Here is a 19,572-nt window from a genome sequence, read left to right on the forward strand (position 1 = left end):
GGGGCACGCAGACTGCGGGGAATTGCATCTCCTCCCCTGCAAGAAGCTGCCCCCAGGAGGACCCAAGACAAGACACCAATTTCCTCAGCAAGTCTCAGGATGAGTGGGCAGCTTAACTCTGGTGCAGGCTGACCCAGGGCCCCAGCACCCAGTACTGAGCGTGGTGGCAGAGAGGGCAACACACCAATGCCGCCCCATCAGCCCCCTGCCACCGGGCCTGCACATCAACCCTGCCCCTCAGTACACTCCCTGCCAGTGCCCCAGGCCTGTCCCTCCCACCGTGGGCAGGACTCCTGCACCAATGGGGGGGCCCCAAACTGAGCCCAGCTGGGCTACCCACACGTGGCCCCATGGGAAGATGCTTCCAGCAGATCCTGCCATGCTGGGAGCCTGCCCCTTGTCCCCTCTGGCCATGGAGAGCACCCAGGGTGCTGCATGGGACATTTAAAGCTTTAGGCTCCTGAGGTCACCAGTTGCCTGGGAAGCCCAGGGCAATTCCCCCTCAGGCTCCCTGCAGACTCAGGCAGGAGCTCCTGCACTGGTTACGCCCTGCCCGTTTTCATCACAGGCACAGAGATGGGAGGGCACTAAAGCAGGCCCCGATTCTGGACAAAAGTGGCAGCTCAGCAGAGATGCCAGGCTGCCATCCCACCCTTGCCCCGAGGGAACCCCACCCCCAGCCTCCCCAGGGGCTGTGGCGTGTCAGAACAGAGCAGACTCTGCACTTTCCTTGGGCGTTTATTACAAAAACAGGAACAGGAACTTTACAGAGGCAACACAGAGAGAGGCCTGAGCCCCCCCTCCCATGAAGGGCCCCCCAACCTGGGCCTGGCCCACAGCACCCCCACATGGAGCTACTGCATCTCTAGGGCAGCCTGACCAGCACAGCACGGAGACAGGCCCACGTGGGAACAAGCCACCCCTCAGAGGCCGCCTGCAGCTTTCTGGGGCAGAGAGGGGGAAGGTGCCTGGTGCACAGGACAGACAGACGGATGGGGGTGGAAGGCAGGAGGATGCTGCCACTGCCAGCGCTCTCCAGCCCTGGGGAAACTCGCTGAAAGTTACCAAGGGCCCAGGGCAGGGCCCTGCTCCACAGGGGGCCTGGTGCCATGGCACAGAGCAGCGTAAAGTCACCTGGGAACGCCACCCGGCACCCCCCAAGGGGAGCTCGGCCCCAGGCAGCACTAGCAAGAGAGGCCCCTTAACCCTTCAAGCGCTGGGAGAAGTCACCGCAGCGACTATCCATGGGATCAGGTGGTGCCAGCGCAGGATGCCTGGAGATGACACCCCTCGCCAGCACCGGCGCTGACAGCAGCCCCTGCACCTCCCACCCATGGTCCTAGCAAACAGACTGCCAACCCCACCCCCGCAGCAACTGGCCAGCCTCAGGGCCCCCAAGCAGCTACACAGCCTGGCCCACGCGTGCTGGTGCCCATGGTCATCACCAGAACCGAGGGGCTGCATGGGAGATCCCCACCTTTCCCACCAGCCGAGCAGGATTTGCAAGGGGGAATCCCCAGCCCGGGCAGGGACGGGCATGACAAACCAGTCGTGCCATACCAATGTCCCCCCGAGCTGGCAAGGCACCAACATCAGCACCCCAAGGCAGAGCCAGGATTAAGGTGCCAAGCAGCGTCTGGCACACCCTCGCCAGGCCGGGCACCTGCAGCACCCAGCTGGGGGTGCCAGGGAGAGTGCGGGCAGCTGGCGTTTCTACAAATAAATTAAGGAAATAAACTAGCAACCCAACAGCTGAGTGGGGGGAGCGAGTCTCTGCCCCTCACGCCCAACCCCCTGCTCAGAGCCAGGGGCTATAGATGCCACACTGGGAACAGAGCGTCCAACTCCTCAGGACCACGTAGTTCCAGGGCTCTGACCCCGGGGCCCAAACCAGACCCTAGCAGCCGATGTCCCAGCTCCCCAGCCCAGTGGGCAGGATTCTCACAGTGCTGGCAGGGCGCAAGCCATTCTGGGGCAGCCCCAGCCCCCTGCACACGCCAGGGCCACTGTTGGTGCAGGAGGGGCCCACCAAAGGGCATGTGACCTGGGCTGGCACACGGGGCCAGCAAGCTAGATGGGGAAGGAGCCTGCACTGGACTGGTGCCGCCAGGGCTCGGTTGCTGGGCACAGTCTCTGCTGTGGGGGACGGAGGCCCGAGTCTGGTGAGTTTCCAGGGCGGCAGCCGTTGGCCAGCTCCTCCCGTGGGGGCGTCTGCCCGGTGCCCAGGCTGGTGAGGTACGTGTGCAGGAGCTGGGCAATCTCATCCACCTGGAGGGGAGCAAAGGCCAGTCAGGGGCACTTGAGGTATCTTGGAGCCTGGGCTCGGCCCTGGCTCCCCGGCCCCCCGCTGTCCCTGCACAGCCCACGCCACCAGTGCTGGGCTCTTGCGGGGGGCGACCCAGCCTTGCTGCAAGGAGGCCTCGCTCCGTCTGCGTGGGGAGGGGAGGGAGTGCAAGGGCCTTACCCGGGAGCACTCGAAGAGCAGGTCCCTGTCCCCCACAGAGAGGCGGAAGGTGCTGCTCTCAGACACCCCGAAGGACGAGATGTGGCCGTAGCAGAAGCTGTCGAAGGGCTCAGCCTCCCCAGGCTTGTACAGAGACACGGCCTTGGCCCCGATGCCCAGCCACAGGCGCTGGGGGCAGCTGCCCTCCGCACTCTGCAGACAGATGGAGAGTCAGGGGCAACCCCACAGACCTCCCTTCCCCCCAGACCCGTTTCCAGTCCTGCGTCCCCCAGGCCCCACCAGCCACAGTCCCCCCGAGCTCCATCCCCTGCCCCCCCAACCCCAGTCAGGCTGCTCAGTGGCCCCTGAGAAGTTCAGGGTAATGATGGGGGGACGCTGTGGCTTCCCCCCACCTCGGGTGGGACTCAGTCTCCTGAGGGGTGGCTGCCGGGGCCCGCTTGGGGGGTTGGCCCCCAGAAACCTCCCCCACGAAATGTTCGTCTCCTGGCTGTGACCCACCCCCATGCAAAACCCCAGGGGAGTGAATTTAAAATGTCCCCCCAAGCAGAGCAGCTCTTGTTTCTGTAGGTCCTACAGAAAGCATGCACTGTGCTTTGCTGCCGGCTCTGCAGAGGGGACAGGGCCTGGGGGGCACAACCCTGCTCCCAGGACCCCAGCCCAGGGAAGGGGCTCACCGCGTGGAAGTCGACGTCGAAGAGGGTGGAGCCGAAACCCGGCCACTCCCGCACCAGCGCCAGGTAGGCGGCCATGGCCTCGGCCCGGTGCATGCCCTGCAGCTGCTTCCACCTGTCCACAATGGCAGCCATCACGCTGGCCCCCTCCTCGCGCAGACGGCCCCGCAGCTTCTGGTCCTGCTCCGCCCGCTGCTTGGCCAGCGAGTGGCCCCATGGCAGGGCGCCGGCCAGCAGCCCCGCGCGGAGGCGGGTGCCGGAGCACCGGGGCGGGCCCTGGCAGGAGGCCCGGAGGCGGGAGTGCAGCGCGTGGGCGGGGAAGAGCTCCTCCGGGCGGGGCACGGGGGCATGCGTGGAGAAGTCACTGTTGAGGGTCTGCAAGCGCAAGGCGGCCAGGGACTGCAGCGTGTCCTCCGACGTGGGCACGTAGCCCCGGATCACCATCTCGTGGGCCTGCAGCGGAGGGGTGGGGCTCAGCCAGGGAGCGCTCGGGGGGTCAGCCAGGATGTGGTCCAGGGGATGGGGTGGGGGGCTTAGCCAGGGAGCAGCCCCAGCAGGGAACAAGGGCTTGAGTGGGAGATTCATCCGTGGAGCAGCCCCGGGGGGGTGGGTGTGGGGGGAGGAAGAGCCTGCCCTCCACACCCCAGCTGCATGAACCCGTTCAACCCCCTGGAGGTTCACACGGGCTATCTCACCCACCATCATAATGCAGCCCCCTCTGGGGTAGGGGACGGCAGCTGTTGGGGCAGGAAGCACCGGGGGTCCTGGGCCAGGATGCAGGGCTGATGCCCCCATGGTGATGCAGTGGCAGGAGCTCAGAGCTGCAGCATTGCCCCACTCGCCTGGCACCCTGAGGCAGGGTACTGGGAGCCCCATCACAAGCAGCCGCCCTGCTCAGCCCAGGCCAGGGTCCGGCTCCTACCTGCTCGAACAGGAGGGCGAACTCCACGCTGTCCCGGGGCACGTTCTCCGTGTCCAGAAAGCCGTAGTGCTTGAAGCAGAGCCTCCAGGTCGAGTCCTGCGTCGTCTCCTCCCCTGCCAAGCTGGGCGAGGCCGAAGGAACAGATGGTGCCCGTTAGCACCGGGACACCGGGACCCATGCAACCCCCACCCCCTGGCTCCTCCTGGGGCAAACGAACCACCCAGGCCCAGACAGAACTGCACTATCGCCATGGGGCCCAGGCAATTGACACTCCCCCCAACACATACTCTGGTTCCTCCCGCCCCCATGGGCACGCCTGCCTTCCCCTTCCACTACTTCCCCGCAGCTCAGGGCTCCAGCCTCCCCCGCTCCCCTCCCCCTGGTTCCCCGCAGCCCCCCCCCCAGGCCCCACTATGATGGCTGCATGGGGGGACATTTACTTTTCAAACCTGGTGAGGACGTCGGCCACCAACGTGGCCCTGCCCACGGGCCGCTCGTGGTGCCGGTTCTGCTCGTAGAGCGCAAAGACGTTGGGGCTCTGAGACAAGCCCAGCCGAGCCACCAACTCCCGGGCCACCTGGGGCGAGACAAAGGCAACCAAGGGGTGACTACGTGCCCCGGGCCACGGCGCTCAGGGCTGCAAAGGGACACAGACAGGTCATAGCGGGGAATCCCGGACGCTTCCCCAGTGGCTCCCACCCGCCTTCCACACGAGGGGCTGCCCCACGCCCCGGGGCACCAGAGCCGGGGTCTGCACAGGAGCCCCCAGGTTGCTTACCACAGCCCTGAGCCCAACTGCTCCCCATACAGGGCCCGGTGCCCCCTTGCGGCTTAACCCTGGTGCCCCAGCCTGGGCATTGGGGTTCCAGCTGACCCCGTCGGGAGCATCCCCTCCATGCTGGGCCCCCAACAGCCCATCACGCCTAGACACCTGCCCCAGGCAAGGGGGCAAGGGGCCACCCCCCACTCACCTCCTCAGCTGTGGTGTGGGAGCTGATGGCCACGGTGCAAGCGGAAGTGCCAGGGCAGTGCACGGTGCAGAGCATGTCCTGCCGTTGGATCAGCACCACGATCTCGTCCAGCGAGGGCACACACTCCCGCACCTGGGTCTTGTTCAGGGCCGCCCCGATGAAGCGTCCATACTCCGCCATCTCCGAGCCAGGGAACTCGCTCTCTGTCCTGCAGGAGAAGCCACGGGGGCATCAGGGAACCAGAAATACCAGCCAGGTTGCCCAGAATCCAGCCCCTGGGGTCCAGCTGCCATCACTCCCGACCCCCAGAGCCAGGCCACAGGGGGTGCAACATGGGCAGCCTGGAGCCAGGACCTTGCCCATTGCTCTGCACCAAGGGCACCTGGCCCTCAGCCCTCACGGCCGCTCCATCCCCCAAGCCAGAGTGAGTCCTCCAGCAGCTCCCCCGGGGACTGTAGGACCAGGGTGCCCAGATCCCACCCACACTACAGTCCCCTTTGCCCCCCGGCCTGGCTGGGAGCTCACAGGGTATTCGCTCTCTGCTGACAGGAATCAGGTTTCCTGCACCAGAGCTGGAAAGGCAGTGGGGCTGGGGAACATGGCACCTAGCGCCATTAGCCCACGGAACTCACTGCCACAAGATCACACTGAGTCTGAGGGCTCAGAAGATCCTACAGGGGCTGACACAGATGTAGGGAACGAGGGGCCAGAGCTCCAGTGGAGGGGGCATGTACCCCCCTGCTCCAGGCCTTCTTCCAAGCTCCCCATGGGGCGAGGGGTCTGCAGAGCAAGGCCCTTCACCCCTCAAGTACACGGCACCTCCTCTGGGCAAACATGCACCGCCTCACCCCCTCCCAAGGCCCCCAGGGCCCAGCACACCCTGCCACCCTTCTCCCAGGGCCCAGCATGCCCCACCTCCTCTAGGTCCCCAGGCCCAGCACACACGCCCCACCAGCAGCATTCTCCACACCCCCTGCACTTGCCTGCCCAGGTGGAAGTGCAGGTAGCGCAGGACAGGCGGGGAGGGCAGGAAGGTGCAGCTCATGCAAGTGAGCAGCTGCCAGTAGCGCAGGTTGCCCAGCCCCCCAGGGGCCGGCGGCTCTGTGGTCTGCTTGACCAGCTGGCAGTAGATCTCATCAACCAGGGGCTGCAGATCCAGGCAGGTCTGCAGGATGCCCTGGATCAGGGGCACTGGGTCTCGCTCCGACTCCAGCTGCTGCAGGGAGTTGAAGAGCTTCACGGCCTCGTCACGCAGGGTCATGTAGCCGTGGGGGCTGGGGGCTGGGGGAGGATGGCTCAGTTAGCGGGGCAAGAACCAGGCAGGTCAGGTGTGGGTCCTGGCTTGGCCAAGTGCTCCCTGGGCCGGTCCCTGGATCTCGCTGAGCCTCAGCTCGGCCCTGACTGAGCTCGAGGCGTGGACACTCGGTAGCACCTGGCACAACGGGGATCCCCCCCATCACCAAACACCCACCCAGAGCCCACCAGGCACGCGTGTCACCATGGCACCCCAGAAGGGAACACCCTGCACCCTCCAGGCACAGGTGCTGTACCTGCTCCCCTGGCAGCTTGGAGCGGGGCAGTGCCCACCCCCCAACAGGGGCTGGCCAGGAAAGAGCTGGGCTGGCGGGTGGGTCAGAGCCCAGCTCGGCTCCTGGCAGCAACCCCAGCCTCTTCCTGCCCTGCAGGAGCACTGTGCCCAGCCCCGGCGACAGAGGGAGCCCAGCGCAGCAGTGGCTGGGACCCTGCCCCCTGCTCAGGGCCCAGGCAGCATCTTCCGTGAGAGCTGCCACATGAGAATCACGAGACACAGACACGCAGGGGCCCGAGCAGCAGCCCAGCTGAAAGCCTGGAGATGTACGGCAGCGACGTCTGCAGGGCCTGCCAGGGGGAGGCTCCTCTTCAGCCCCCCTGGGGCAGCGCCCCCCACTCCCTGAGCTCCGCATTCATGGGGCGGCAGTCCCCCTGTCCATGGAGCCCTGTGCAGCACATCCAGCCCTCCCCCGACACACAGGGAGCCGCAGAGCTCGGCCCTCCCCCGCCTGCTCACCGCTGTGGTCGGAGCTGCCGTACGGGAAGGGCAGCAGGGGCGCATAGAGCGGGCTGCTGGTGTAGCGCAGGACCGGGTTGCAGCGGTAGATCTGCTCCAGGATCTCTGGGCTCCCGCGGTTCTCCTGGGGAGACAAAGGAGCAGCTGGGGCTGCAGAGCAGGTGGCGAGGCACAGACGGGCACGGCAAAGGCAGGTGCCAGGGCTCCGGGTTCCAGTCCCAGGGGCCTCTGCTCTGCCCCCAGGCACCGTGCGCTGGAGGCCATGGTTTCGGGGGGGGGGTGTGTCACGGGGAGCCAGTGATGGTCCAGAAGCAGTTTCCCCACCCGAGGGCTGGGAGCCGGCCAGGGCTGTGGCAAGGCCTCTGGCCAAGGGGAGAGGAGGGTCCCAGGGAGAGCCATGGGCCAGCCAAACGCACCCCCATCCCAGCCTTACCTCGATGTCGTGCATGAGCAGCTGCGTGGGCGTCTGCACGGGGGCCTTGCTGTGGATCACCTTTTGCACGGCGCACACCCAGTGCACGGCCTCGTTCAGGTGCTCTGTGTACAGGCGGTAACAGTGCTTCCGGCCAAACACCGTCACGCTCCAGTAGCCTGCGAAGGGCAAAGCGCTCACACAGGCCGCAGGCCCCCAGGGCGCCAGCCCCACCTAGCCCCACCCTCTCCCCCGCTTCAGGCAGCAGCCAGCTTCAGAAAGCAGGATGGGCCCTTTGGGGCCTGGCCCCCTGCACCGGCAGCTGGGCCCAGGCCTTGCCACCCCGAGCTGGGCCCAGGGGGCGGGTGCTAGTGTCCAGAGCAGCCCCCGCCAGGGAGCCACACGCAGCCCAGGGGGGATGCTCTGAACGTCGAGCCAGATGCCGGTGAGGTCTGTGTTGCAAACTGAGGCCCCCCGGACCCCTGCCAAGGATGAACCCACCCCACAACCCCTCCCCAGCATCTGCGCCACTGGCCTGGGGGCAGGGACCCTACCGGTCTCCTTGTAGGTCTGCTTGTCGGGCCACAGCACGGAGCAGAGGCTGGTGAGCACCAGGGTGCCCAGGTGCCTGGCCCCCACCTCACTGCCGCTGTAGTAATCCAGGGAGTCCCGGGTCAGCACAAACCAGTACCTCCGGGGCCGGATCCATGGGCCCTTCACGCCCCCCCGCGCCTCCCTCTGCAGCCAGCCTGGGCGGGACAGAGAGACGGGATGAGCTCCCCCAGGACCCAGCACCACCCTGCCCACACCTCCCTCGGCAGCCAGCCTGGGGGGACAGAGAGGCGGGGTGAGCTCCCCCAGGGCCCAGCACCACCCTGCCCACACTTGCGCTCCTCACACCTCCCTGGGCAGCCAGCCTGGGGGGACAGAGAGACGGGGTGAGCTCCCCCAGGGCCTCCCCCCAGGTCCCCGCCAGCCGGTTCTCCCCCACCTGGGCAGTTCTGGTTTGCAGCCCCTTGGGCCCCCCCAGGAGGTGGCTCTCCAGGGAGACGGTGCGGTGGAAGGGATTGAGCTGACCTGAGGGGCAGTGGGCGAGCCGCTGCTGAGCAATGGGCAGCTAGGACCCACCCTCCATGTACCCGCTGCGCAGTCCTGCCCAAGGGACCCCTGCACAGCTCCAGAGCCTCCTTGGCAGTTGGGGGGCAGGGGCAGGGCTGCAGACAGAGCTGGCCTGGCTGTGGCTCCCCGACATTACAGCTCGAGGGGGTGGTTTCCAGCCGGGGAGCCGGCACTCACGTCTGGCCAGAGCCTTATGCAACCACAGGAAGCCGGCTGGTCCTGGGCCATGACATGGCTGCCCTGGGGCCTTCAGGGCTCCCCTGCCCCCAGCCAGTGCCTGCAGCCTCAGTCCAGAGCAGTGGGAGCCAGCCGGGGTGGGGCAGCATCTGAGGAGCAGGTTCAAGACCCCAGGCTCCTTGGAGCCCCAAGTTCAAATCCCAGCGGGGCTGGCTCAGGGTCTGGGCCAGCGTGGAGCCCTCCCCGTCCCCAGAGACCCGCCGCGGGAAGCAGGGAACTACCCAGACATCCGTCTGCCTCTTGGGTTCCCCCCCCAGCCCCTCACCCACCTTTCACGATGGCATCAGGATCATCCTCCACTGGCCCCGGCCCCTTCTCCGTGATGAGGCTGCGCATCTCCTCCGAGACCGGCAACGACCTGGGACCAAGACAGGGGGTGAGCAAGGGGCCCCAGCACCAGCCAGTCCCCTCTGGCCCCTGCGCACCCAGCTTGGCACAGGCAGGGCTCAGCCCCCTTACCCAGGGGTACCGGCTGGCATAGGCCACTTGGCAGCAGCACCACTCAGCCCCTGGCCCGCGGGGCTCACAGCCAGGCTGGGGCTGGAGGCAGGGGGCAACGCTGGTCCCAGAGGGGGCAGCAGCCCGCCTGCCCTGGCCTGAGCGGAGACAGGTGGCACCCTCAGCGTGGCCCAATGGCACCCTGGGAGACCCTGCCAACGCCCAAGGTCTCACCAAGGAGTCTGGAAGGGGCCCTGGCAGGGGAGGGGGATTCATGCCTCACATCATCTCAGCCCCCCCCCGCCAACAAACCGCTGCAAAGCCAGCCCCACCCCTGGGGGGTCTAGCCCCATGCACTTGGCCTCTGCCAAGACTAGAAAAGGGGTCATCTCAGCCTCCGACAGTCCCCCCAGTGAGTGTGCATGGCTCGCACGCAGTGGGGCGAGAGCAGGGGGTGACCCAATCCAATCCAGAGGGGAATGGCCCCCCAGCTAGCAGGACAGAAACGTCCCCGTCCCCTGCTTCCCGCGGTGGGAAAGCAGCCGAGCCCTCAGATGCAGATAACCCCGGCTAAAAATAACCCGCTTGCCCTCGCGCCTGCCAAGGAATTCGGAAAATGAACCACCAAGAAAAACCCTGTTGGCAGAGGCTGAGGGGGCAGCATTGTTGGCACCTGACACAGCCCTCCGGACTCCGCACCCCTCCCTCCACATCGCGGGGCCCCGATCCTGCCGCCCAAACCAGACCCCTACCCCCCACAGGGCGCTGACACAGCCCTCCGGACCCCCACCACCACGCTTCCCCCACACCGCGAAGCCCTGACACAGCTCTCCAGACCCCAGCAGAAGCACCCCAGCTCCTGGCTCTGCTCCAAGAGCCCTGCCCGCAACCCCCCCTGGGTGCAGACCCAGGGCAGCTCCCTCACTGCACCCAGGCATCGTTACAGGCTTCACACTTCCCAACAGCTCCTGGGGCAGCCACTCGGATTCCCACTCCGCAGGGGAGAAACTGAGGCAGAGAAGGGCGGTAACATGCCCAAGGTTGCCCCAAGAGTCAGATCTTACTCTCAGCCCCCCATCCCCAAACACACACACACACACACACACACACCAACCCACTCAACCCTACTCCCCCTCCCAGAGCCTGGAATAGAACCCAGGAGTCCTGGCTCCCAGCTCCCCTGATCTAACCCACTGGAGCCCACTCCCATCCCAGAGCCAGGGAGTGAACCCAGAAGTCCTGGCTCCCAGCCCACTGCTCTACCCACTGAACTTTGCTGCCTCTCCTCTCCCCATACGTGGGGTAGGGGGCACCACGGCTGAGACCTGCTCTTGCTGTCTGAGCGGATGAGAAAGGCCAGGGCCAGGCAAGGAGCAAGGCTGGGGGCCATGACCCAGATGCAGGGAACCAGCGAGGCCCTGCCCCCACCCTGTCTCTCCCCCTCCCCCAGTCCGCCACCTGGATAAGGAGCTGCTGCCCACCCCCATCCCACACACGCTCAAGGCCCAGGTGGGCAACAGATGAGCTGCGAGTCACTTCCGGGAGGGCCAGGCAGCGGGATCCGCTGCCGAGAGCCTGGGCCGCCGGCTGAGCCTGGGCACTGCCCCACAATAGTCTCCCCTTCCGGCAAAGCCAAAACCCGCTGGGCACCCTGTGACCCCCGCTCCGGCTCAGCAGGGGCAGAGCTTGGTCAGACCATCTGGGAGTGGTCAGGGGCCAAGAGCTCTGCCCGGGATGCAGGCACCTGGGGATCAGGGCTGGGTACCACAGTGAGCCTACACCACGGGGAGAGGGGCCCAGAGGGGATGGCAGACAGGGGCTAGGGGTGTCATCACTCGGGGCCAGGGCTGGGGGCAAGAAGCAGAGCCTCAGCCTCCTATTGGCAAAGAGGGCAGGGGGCCCAGCAGGGGCTCTGCACCACCAGCCCCCTGGCCTGGCTGCGAGACCCCTGGGGAAGGGGGCATCATGCCAGGGGCCAGCCACATGGCAGCTGGTTATCGGCAGGGCCCGGCAGCGGGAGCAGGGCCCGGAGCTCAAGCAGCATACGAGCCGAGGGGCCAAACAGGCGGCCATCCCCGGCTGCATTTAACCTGGGCCCCACGCCGGGTTTCCTGACGCTGCCGGGCCATTCCAGGGGAGCAGGCGCCGCGCTGGGCCCAGCCTGGGTGCCCGAGGGACGGGGGCGGCCAGGCCCAGGTCACTCACCGTTCGGGGCCGCTGCTGGTGCGGACAGGCTGGGTCAGGCTCAGCTGCAGTGGCCCCTGGGGAGCAAAGGAAGAGGCGCCGTTAGAGTCCCAGATCCCCAGCCACACGTGCGAACACCCCACACCTGCCCCGCCCCCACTCACCCCCAGAGCAGGCCTCACATAAGCATCTGTCAGAGGTCTCAGCCCCAGGTCCAGCCCCGCTCAGGGGGCAACGTCCCCATCCCAAGTCACTTCCACATGAAAGAAGGAAGTGAGTGACCCACAAAGCTGGCCAGGGCCCATCCGCCCCTCCCCCTCGCCCCCCAGCTGGGCTCGGGGGCCGTGGCCAGGTGAGCAGGCCCTGGATCCTCAGCCAACCCCGCCAGGATCTGTCCCGTGCAGCATTGCACAAGATTGCTGCTGAGTAACACACTCACAGCACAAAGTCCCATTGTCACTGGGGCTGCCGACTTCCCGCCTGCATCAAGGGGGCTCTACACAGCAAGAGCCCGCAGCAGAGTCCCCAGCCCAGCGCTGGACACATGCTGGATCCTCCCCAGCTGCAGGGCTTGGCTTTACTGATGCCCCATCCCTCCCTGCTCTGGGCCTGCGACGACTGAAATGGGGCCGGGGGGGGGGGACAGGGGACACTGCAGGCAGCACCAAGGGGCATCAGCAGAGCTAGGGTGGGGGGGCACCCCCCAGGCTAGAAAGTCCTACTGTTCCAGAGTGGAGGGGGAGAGCAGGGCAGAGAAAGCAGGGGGCGGAAAGTCAGGACTGAGGGGCACAGGGAGAGCTGTAGGAATGGAGGAAGGCCAGGGCTCAGATACCAATGGCCTGTGGGTCAGGAGTGAGGGGCAACAGCAGAGCTGGTGGGGAAGCCCAGGGCTGGGCTAGCAGGGGGCTGTGGGCCAGGAGTGGGGGGCACTGGCAGAGCTGGGGGGAAGCCCAGGGCTGGGCTAGCAGGGGGCTGTGGGCCAGGAGTGGGGGGCATTGGCAGAGCTGGGGGGAAGCCCAGGGCTGGGCTAGCAGGGGGCTGTGGGCCAGGAGTGGGGGGCACTGGCAGAGCTGGGGGGAAGCCCAGAGCTGGGCTAGCAGGGGGCTGTGAATGAGGGGCACTGGCCCAGTCAGAGCTGAGGGAGCCCAGGGCTGGGCTAGCAGGGGGCTGCAAGTCGGGAACGAGGAGCACTGGCAGATGTAGATGGAGTAAGAACAAACCCCCTCAAGGAAGCCCCATGCCCTGTCCGCAAGGGAAGAGTTGACGGGCCATTCACCGTTTGGGGGAGGGGGGGCCACGCTAGTGACTGGATGCAAAGGAAAGGAGGTTGCAGCTAAAAATAGAGCCACGGAGAGGCGGGGGGGGGGGGCGGGGAGAGCGACTCCAGCAGGTACTGAGAAGCGGCCTGGGGATGAGGGCTCGGCTGACCTGTGGCATTAGCAGCACCTGTTCCCAATATAACCAGAGCCCCTGCACTGACAGCCTGGCTCCTTTCAGTCCGAGAAGCACTGGGGGGGGGGGGTATCTGGCTGGGGTCCCCTTGCACCCAGCCACAGAGCAGTGGAGGATTTTCCCCAATCCCCGAACAGCTTCCCGGAAGATCCCCAGCCGAGCCGTGGGGCCTTGGCTGCCTCCCAGCTGCGGGGGAGCCGCGGGCTCTTTCCCAGCGATATAAATAACAGGCAGGAGCCAGGCCCCAGCGTGCAGGGCTGGGGCGGCTGCTCCCACGATGGTGGGGGGGAGGCTCCCAGCATAGCAGGGGCTGGTCGTTGGGGTGCTTGGCGAGGCTGCTGCCCAGACCTAGCCGCAGCATCCAGCCCAGCTCCCCAGGGGCAGGCAACTGCCTGGGCCCTGGCAGGTCCCCGGCACGAGGTCAGGCAGGAGTCACTCCTTTGGTTCTGCCACCTGCCTCCCCGGCAGGGAAACGCTCATCGGCCCCAGAGAAAGGGCCCCCCCTTAAAGAGACAGACCCCTCTAAAACCACCCACGGGCTCCCCACAAGCCACATCTGGGCAGCAGCCCCTGGGAGTGCCAGGGGCACCGGGAAGGCAGCGTGGGCTCTGCCCCTGGGGGTGATGAGGGGTGTCATGGCCCATAGCGATGGCAAGTCCTGCGGAGTGGAACTGTGACAGGTGCCCAGGTGTGTACAACTGAGGGGCCTCGGTTTCCTTTGCACCCGCTCCAGCTGCACAGCACAGAGCTGGGGACCCCAGCTCCCCAGCCCCCCACATATCAGCCCTGGGGCTTGGGCGGGAGCTGGGAACTTGGCCTGCACAGACAGGTGCTCACGGGGGCCCCAGCAGGGCAGCCACGCCCCACACAGCACATGACCCGTCATGGTTTGATAACGTCTTCACCACAGACCGCACAGCGGGGGCAGGGCCCAGTGCGCTGCTCAGCCCAGCCCAGCAGGACGTGGAGGCAGAGCAGCCACCAGCGCCCTCGGGCCCCCGAGCTGGCTCCCCTTTGCACAGGCCTTGAGAAAGGGGAAGCACTAAGTCTCCTTATCAAACAGCAGGGAGTTCCCAGCGTTATTAGCCTCCTCCACACAGGGCAGCCCCAGGGCAAACCAGCAGCTTCCCCAGGCTTGGAGGAAGCAGACGCTGCCAGACCCTGCACTGCAATATGACCTGTCTCCACGCACCCCTGGGACGGCCCCGCCACTCCCGCACTGGCACTAAGCCTCGCCCTGCGGTGCTCTGATGGCAACGAGGAACAACAGCCCCGTAGTCTGGGCACCATCCGGAGCTGGCAGGTCCATGAAAGGCCCTGGGGCAGCCCAAGGGCCGGGAGCACCGTAAAGCCACTGGGGCCCTGCAAGGCCGTTTCGTCACTGTTGGCATTTCACTGGCCTGGCCGGTCTCTCTGCTGCACTGGGGACAGCCCTCCTACAACCATGGGCCTCTGCCCTGGCATTCTGCATCCCGGCCCTGCTGCTCCCTGCCCCGCAGAGGGCTGGGCAGCTCCGCTCTCCAACGGGCTCCGCTGGGAAAGACAGGCCAGCCCTGGGGCTGCTGCGCCAGTGTCCGAGGTGAGTACCAGAGCTCAGATCCCAGGACACACTGAGGAATGGGGGGGACCCTGGCTCGGTACCCAGGACACCCAGCACCCACGAGTCGCTGGGCACACCATGTCTGGGTCAAGAGGAATAGAGCTACCCAATCCCTGCCCCCACACACCGGCTCCAGGCACCAGCAATCGCTCCAGATGGGGGCTGCCCCGACCACTGCCCAGACGCAGGGCCCTCCCCACACCTCAGCCCCCTGCAGCCGTGACACTGAACCCAGGGACACTGCCTGGAGGCTGCAGTGTAAGAAGCTGCTCCCACGCCCAGCGCCGCCCCACCACCTCCCTGGGTCCTGCTCACACCTCTGAGCCCCTCCCCACAAGGCCCACTCACATGGCTAGCGCCCCCTCCACCCCGAGCCCCCCCCATGCGGCCCGCTCACACATCCCGAGTCTCCCCGCCCCACTCACATGCCCTATCCCCACCCCAGGGCCCGCTCACACGCCCAGCACCCCTTCCTAGCTCACACCCCCAAGTCCCTCCCCACCCCGGGCCCACTCACATGCATGGCACTGCACCGCCCTGCTCACATGCACAGGGCCCCCCCCCCGTCATTCTGGTTAGCCAAGAATTTGCCGGGGCACTTGGCTCCATCCACCAGCAGCCCTGGGGCGACAGAGGCACCCCTCTTTCCCCTCTGCTCCCCCCGCCCCGCCATCGGGCGGCTAGAACTCCGGAGATCTGAGCCCGTGTGGCTGGTGCCACAGCTCAGTGCTGAGAGGAGGCCGCACAGGGCGATCAGACAGGTGATGTGAGGCCACCCGCTCCCCAGCGTCGCCGGGTGCAGGATTAGCTCCCAGCTCACACGTTCGGCTCCCAGGGGCCTGGCACCAGGGCCCCCACACCAGCTCTCACATGCTCTGAATTACCGCACCAAGTGGCATTAAAGGGACAGGATCACCTGGGTCCTTCCAGGAGAGAAGAAGCAGCTCCCACTCCCCCTGCACCCGAGACAGACCCCAGCCTCCTTAGCCGGTGAGCAGCAGTTGGGGGGCCTGGAACACAGACCTCAGGGTACAGAGACCAGCCCTCTCTATCCTCCAGCGCTGCTCCCAGTCAGGGAGGGGGCGATGGTGTGGACTGGGGCGCTGGCAGCTAGCAGGGAGAGACACTGTTTGCTCTGGGGTTATGTGAAGGATTCTGGCCCCTTTCAACAGCCCAGAATCCTCTATTTAAGGTCCAGGATAAGCCAGGGCTCTGGGGAGCCCCAGACAAGCAGTGGTAGCTCGGAGCTCCCCTCCCCATTGCCAGCACCACACGCATCTCCGCTGAGATCACCTTGCTGGGTTGGGCCAGGGCCAGGTCCCGGGGGCGAGACACACACCCTGTGCACCAACCGCAAGAGTGGCAGCAAGTCAGACAGCATCCCGCGCCCTTCCTGCACACACCACCACAGGAGGACAGCGTGGTCCTAGGTGGGCATCACAGCCTCCCTGCACACAGTCTGACCCGTGCCACAGCCCCTTTACCTCCCCAGTTGGTGAGAATTCCCCGCGGGGGTCGGCTAACCCACGGCAAGGGGCGCACCAGTGGACAGCGGACATGGACTTCCAGGAAGTCTGGGACGAGGTCCCTCCCCAAAGGAAGCAGGCCTGGGGCTTCTCCCCTTTTAGGTCAGCAACAGCAGTACCACCCAGGGGCCCCAGCCAGACCCCAGCCTTGTCGTGCCAGGCTCTGAACAGACCCCTCTGAGACAGGATGGGGAGCAGGATCCAGCCATGCTACCAGCACCCCCAGATCTGAGCCAAGCTCTCTGCACAGCAAGACACAGGCCCTGCCCCCAAAGAGCTCTCCGAGGGAACAAGGCAGGCATGGGAATGGGAACCAAGGCCCAGAGAGACCGGCCACAATTTTCAGGAGAATTCAACAGCCCGCTGTAAACCCGGCCCCATCTGCTGGGGCTGAGCCTATGGAAATCTGGCCCGGGGCTTTCTGGAAAGCTGGCCAGGAGCTACTTATCCAGGGTAGCACTGGGAGCCTGGGGCTGAGCCAGGAAATGGAGCCAGGGCCCCCAGGGCCCAGCCAGCCCCTCTAACTGCAGGGAGAAGTTCAGCAACATTTGCTGAAAGGCTGCAGCCAGCTCAGGGGTGCATGCCTCAGCACGTCCTCTGCAGAGCCGGTGGGGCTGGCGCTGCCTGCCTAGGAAGGTGGGAAGAGGTGACTGCAATGCAGGCTGCTAGGAAAGCGCTGGGAAACTGATGCAAAGAAACATGGTGTAACCCGCCGGGGGCAAGTCAAACTCCGGGCCGTGAACTCAGCGCCAGACTGACCTCTCCCCTCCCTTGGGCACTGCCACACATAGAGCTGCAGGCCCAACCCAGCCCCAGGGGCGACGGGACAACTCCAGCTTTCCCCTGCTACTGGAGAGGGTCCCTGTAGCCACAGCTGCTGCCAGGGTGAAGGGCCTGTAAGTGCAGCTCCAGCAGCCAGAAGGGCCCCTGACCCTCCCTAGGCCGCCTCTTATGGGACAGGCATAACAGAGCCTTGGGGAGGCCTCTGAGCCGCAGTGCACTCCCAGCAGGGTCCCTCGACAGGGCTGGAACAAGCTGCGCTATTGGGGTGGCAGGCCCCCAAGGAAGCTAGGACCCAGCGGATGCCCACCTCTCCTGATATACAGTTTGATGCCACCTCCCTTCCTCAGGGGTGCTGGGAGCGGGGTGCCCCAGGGTCTGTGCCACCCCTTCCCCAAAGAGGTGGGAGCTGTCAGGCTAACAGCACCTCAGTACTGAGGGTGCCACTCAACCTGCCACCAGGCTCCATGGACGGGGCAGGGCAGGGGGTGCCTGGATTCCATGAGCCGGGGCTGGGGGTCCCCGCACACGGCAGGGACCCGGGGCTGTATCTCCCCGCAGGGCACAAGGACCCCAGCCACCGCGCGCTCAGCCCCCTTTGGGCACGGGCACCAGAGCCCAGCACTGCGGCTGGCCCTGCCGAGGCCCCGGGCCACTCTCCGCGGCTGAGCGCAGCTCGGGACCCGTCCCGCGCCCCCCACTCCGGGCAGAGACAGGCGCCAAAGGAGGAAGCCAGCAGCGCGCACGGACGGCGGGGGCAGCGGTTCCGTGCGGGGCGGGAAGGGGCCTGGCCCCGGGACCTTCCCACCTCCCGGCCCCAGCGTGCGGGGCTGCGGCAGCGCACCCCGCGGCGCCGGGGAACCGGGCCAGCGCTGCGCCCCCGGAAAGCGCCCGCAGCAGCCGCGTCCAGCCGGGGGCGGCCCGCGCTGGGCACCCACCTGGGCTCCTTTGCTCCGCAGCTCGAAGGACGATTCCTCCCCCGCCTCCCCGTCCGGCTCCTTGTCCGGCTCGCCATAGTCCCGCCGGAGCAGGGTGAAGCCCTGCCTACAGCACAGCAGCCACCAGAGCCCGCCCGGGAACGGCATCCCCCCGCCCGGGCTCCAGCCGCGCCGGGCAGGGCTGGCGCGGGCGCTGCCGCTGCCGCTGCGCGCCCGTCGGGCCGGGGAGCCCTGCGCGCTGCGAAGCCCTGATCCGCCCGGGAACCCTCGGCCTCTCGCGGGCCGCTCCCCCGGCTCCAGCTCCGGCTCCGGCTGGGGGGACCCGGCCCGGTTCCCTCCGCCCCCGGGCGGGGAGGGGGCAGGCGCGTCATGGGGCCCGGCCAATCGCTCGGCAGGTGCCCGAGCAGCCCCGCCTGCCGCCCCGGTCTCTTGCGTCATGTGCCCTGCCGGGGGGGGCCCTGCCCGGGAGGAGCGCGGACCTGCCGCGCCCGGACGGTGCCCCCCCTCCGCGCACTCGCCACGGGAAAAATGTGGCCACTTGTGTCTGTGATTCACCCCCCCCCCCGCCAAGCAAAGAGTGTCTGAGTTTTCGGGGTCTCCGGGCAGGGGGCTCGCGCGGGATGATGCAGGAGGCGAGCTTGGCGCTGGGACCCCACTTGGCAGCTCACCCTGCCCTAGCAACCCCCGGCTCTAGTCCTTCCCCCGCGCCCTGCTCGGAGGCAGGTGCCCCGGGGAGGGAAGGGGACTTGCTCCCTGCTCCCTTAGAGCCTTGCAGAGCAGAGGGTGCCAGGGTGAGAATTCACCCCCCACCTGGAGAGCTGTGGGCAAAGGTCTCTTCAGCTCCTGGCCCCTGCTGTGAGGCCACAATCCTCTTATTTCAGAGCAGCAGCCGTGTTAGTCTGTATTCGCAAAAAGAAGAGGAGGACTTGTGGCACCTTTGATCACATTTGATCATTTCCACCGAATGCACCCGATGCAGTGAGCTGTGTGAAGTGAGCTGCAGCTCACGACAGCTCACGCTCAAGTAAATGTGTTAGTCTCTAAGGTGCCACAAGTCCTCCTATTCTTTTTGCAAATCCTCTTATTGTGACCTCACCGCTGGTTGCCACGGAGATGGCTGATGTCACAGGCAGAGGATTTTGACATCACTGGGCCAGAGAAGGACGCTGGACTCACACAAAGGGGCCTGGTGCTATAAAAGGGGAGCAGAAATCCAGCCCTCTCCAGACTCTCGGCAGCTCCTGGTTAGAAAGTTATGACTTAAGAGGCAAGAGAAACAAACAAAGCACTTCCTTTGCTGATCCCAGTGGCTTCACTGGCTCCATTGAATCCATTTGTCTAAAATGACTATTTGCAAAATGTTTCGTGCAGCCAGGAGAGCACTGGGGGCTGGTGCTTGTTTGCTTTCAGAGACTCAGGGACTCTAAGGCCAGCAGGGACCATCATCGTCTAGTCTGACCTGCAGGCCACAGAACCTCACCCATCCACTGCTGTAGGCCACCCCTCACCTCTGGCTGGCTGTCAAATAAACACTGCACAAGAACCAAACAACACTGACCCAAGAAGCCAGAATCAGCTGACTGAGTCACTCCACAAAACTATATGCTTTTCTGCCTGTAGCAGTGTCAGGGAAGGTTGTGGGATAGCAGGGGACTCCAGCTGCAGCTTGTGGGATTTCTGCCTGGGACAGAGCTAGGAGACACACAACAATGGGAGAATTGTGGGTGTTGGTGCGTCAGATGGCAGGGGAGAGGGTTACTATCTGACCCAGCCCCCAAACAAAGATACTCTTTAATCTACATGCAAAAATT

General features: G+C 66.0%; 1 protein-coding gene across 2 annotated transcripts; it reads right to left on the minus strand.

Moving 5' to 3' along the window:
* Nucleotides 1–720: 720 nt before the first annotated feature.
* On the minus strand, nucleotides 721–18,084 carry PLEKHH3 (pleckstrin homology, MyTH4 and FERM domain containing H3). 2 transcript variants are annotated; one of them, XM_038385952.2, is made up of 13 exons: nucleotides 17,762–18,084; nucleotides 11,487–11,542; nucleotides 9,113–9,201; nucleotides 8,042–8,236; nucleotides 7,509–7,666; nucleotides 7,076–7,199; nucleotides 6,012–6,309; nucleotides 5,029–5,236; nucleotides 4,507–4,634; nucleotides 4,058–4,178; nucleotides 3,139–3,588; nucleotides 2,465–2,656; nucleotides 721–2,268 (listed from the first exon to the last, which is right to left on the minus strand). In XM_038385952.2, exons 1-13 carry the CDS (start codon nucleotides 17,906–17,908, stop codon nucleotides 2,071–2,073), a joined length of 2,364 nt encoding a protein of 787 aa, XP_038241880.1. In that variant the 5' UTR covers nucleotides 17,909–18,084; the 3' UTR covers nucleotides 721–2,070. The 2 variants fall into 2 exon arrangements, with proteins under 2 accessions (XP_038241880.1, XP_038241878.1); XM_038385950.2 differs by having other exon boundaries at nucleotides 4,498–4,634; nucleotides 17,762–18,083.
* Nucleotides 18,085–19,572: the final 1,488 nt, after the last annotated feature.

The sequence above is a fragment of the Dermochelys coriacea genome, chromosome 27 (genome assembly GCF_009764565.3).
Source record: "Dermochelys coriacea isolate rDerCor1 chromosome 27, rDerCor1.pri.v4, whole genome shotgun sequence".
Taxonomy (NCBI): Eukaryota; Metazoa; Chordata; order Testudines; family Dermochelyidae; genus Dermochelys; species Dermochelys coriacea.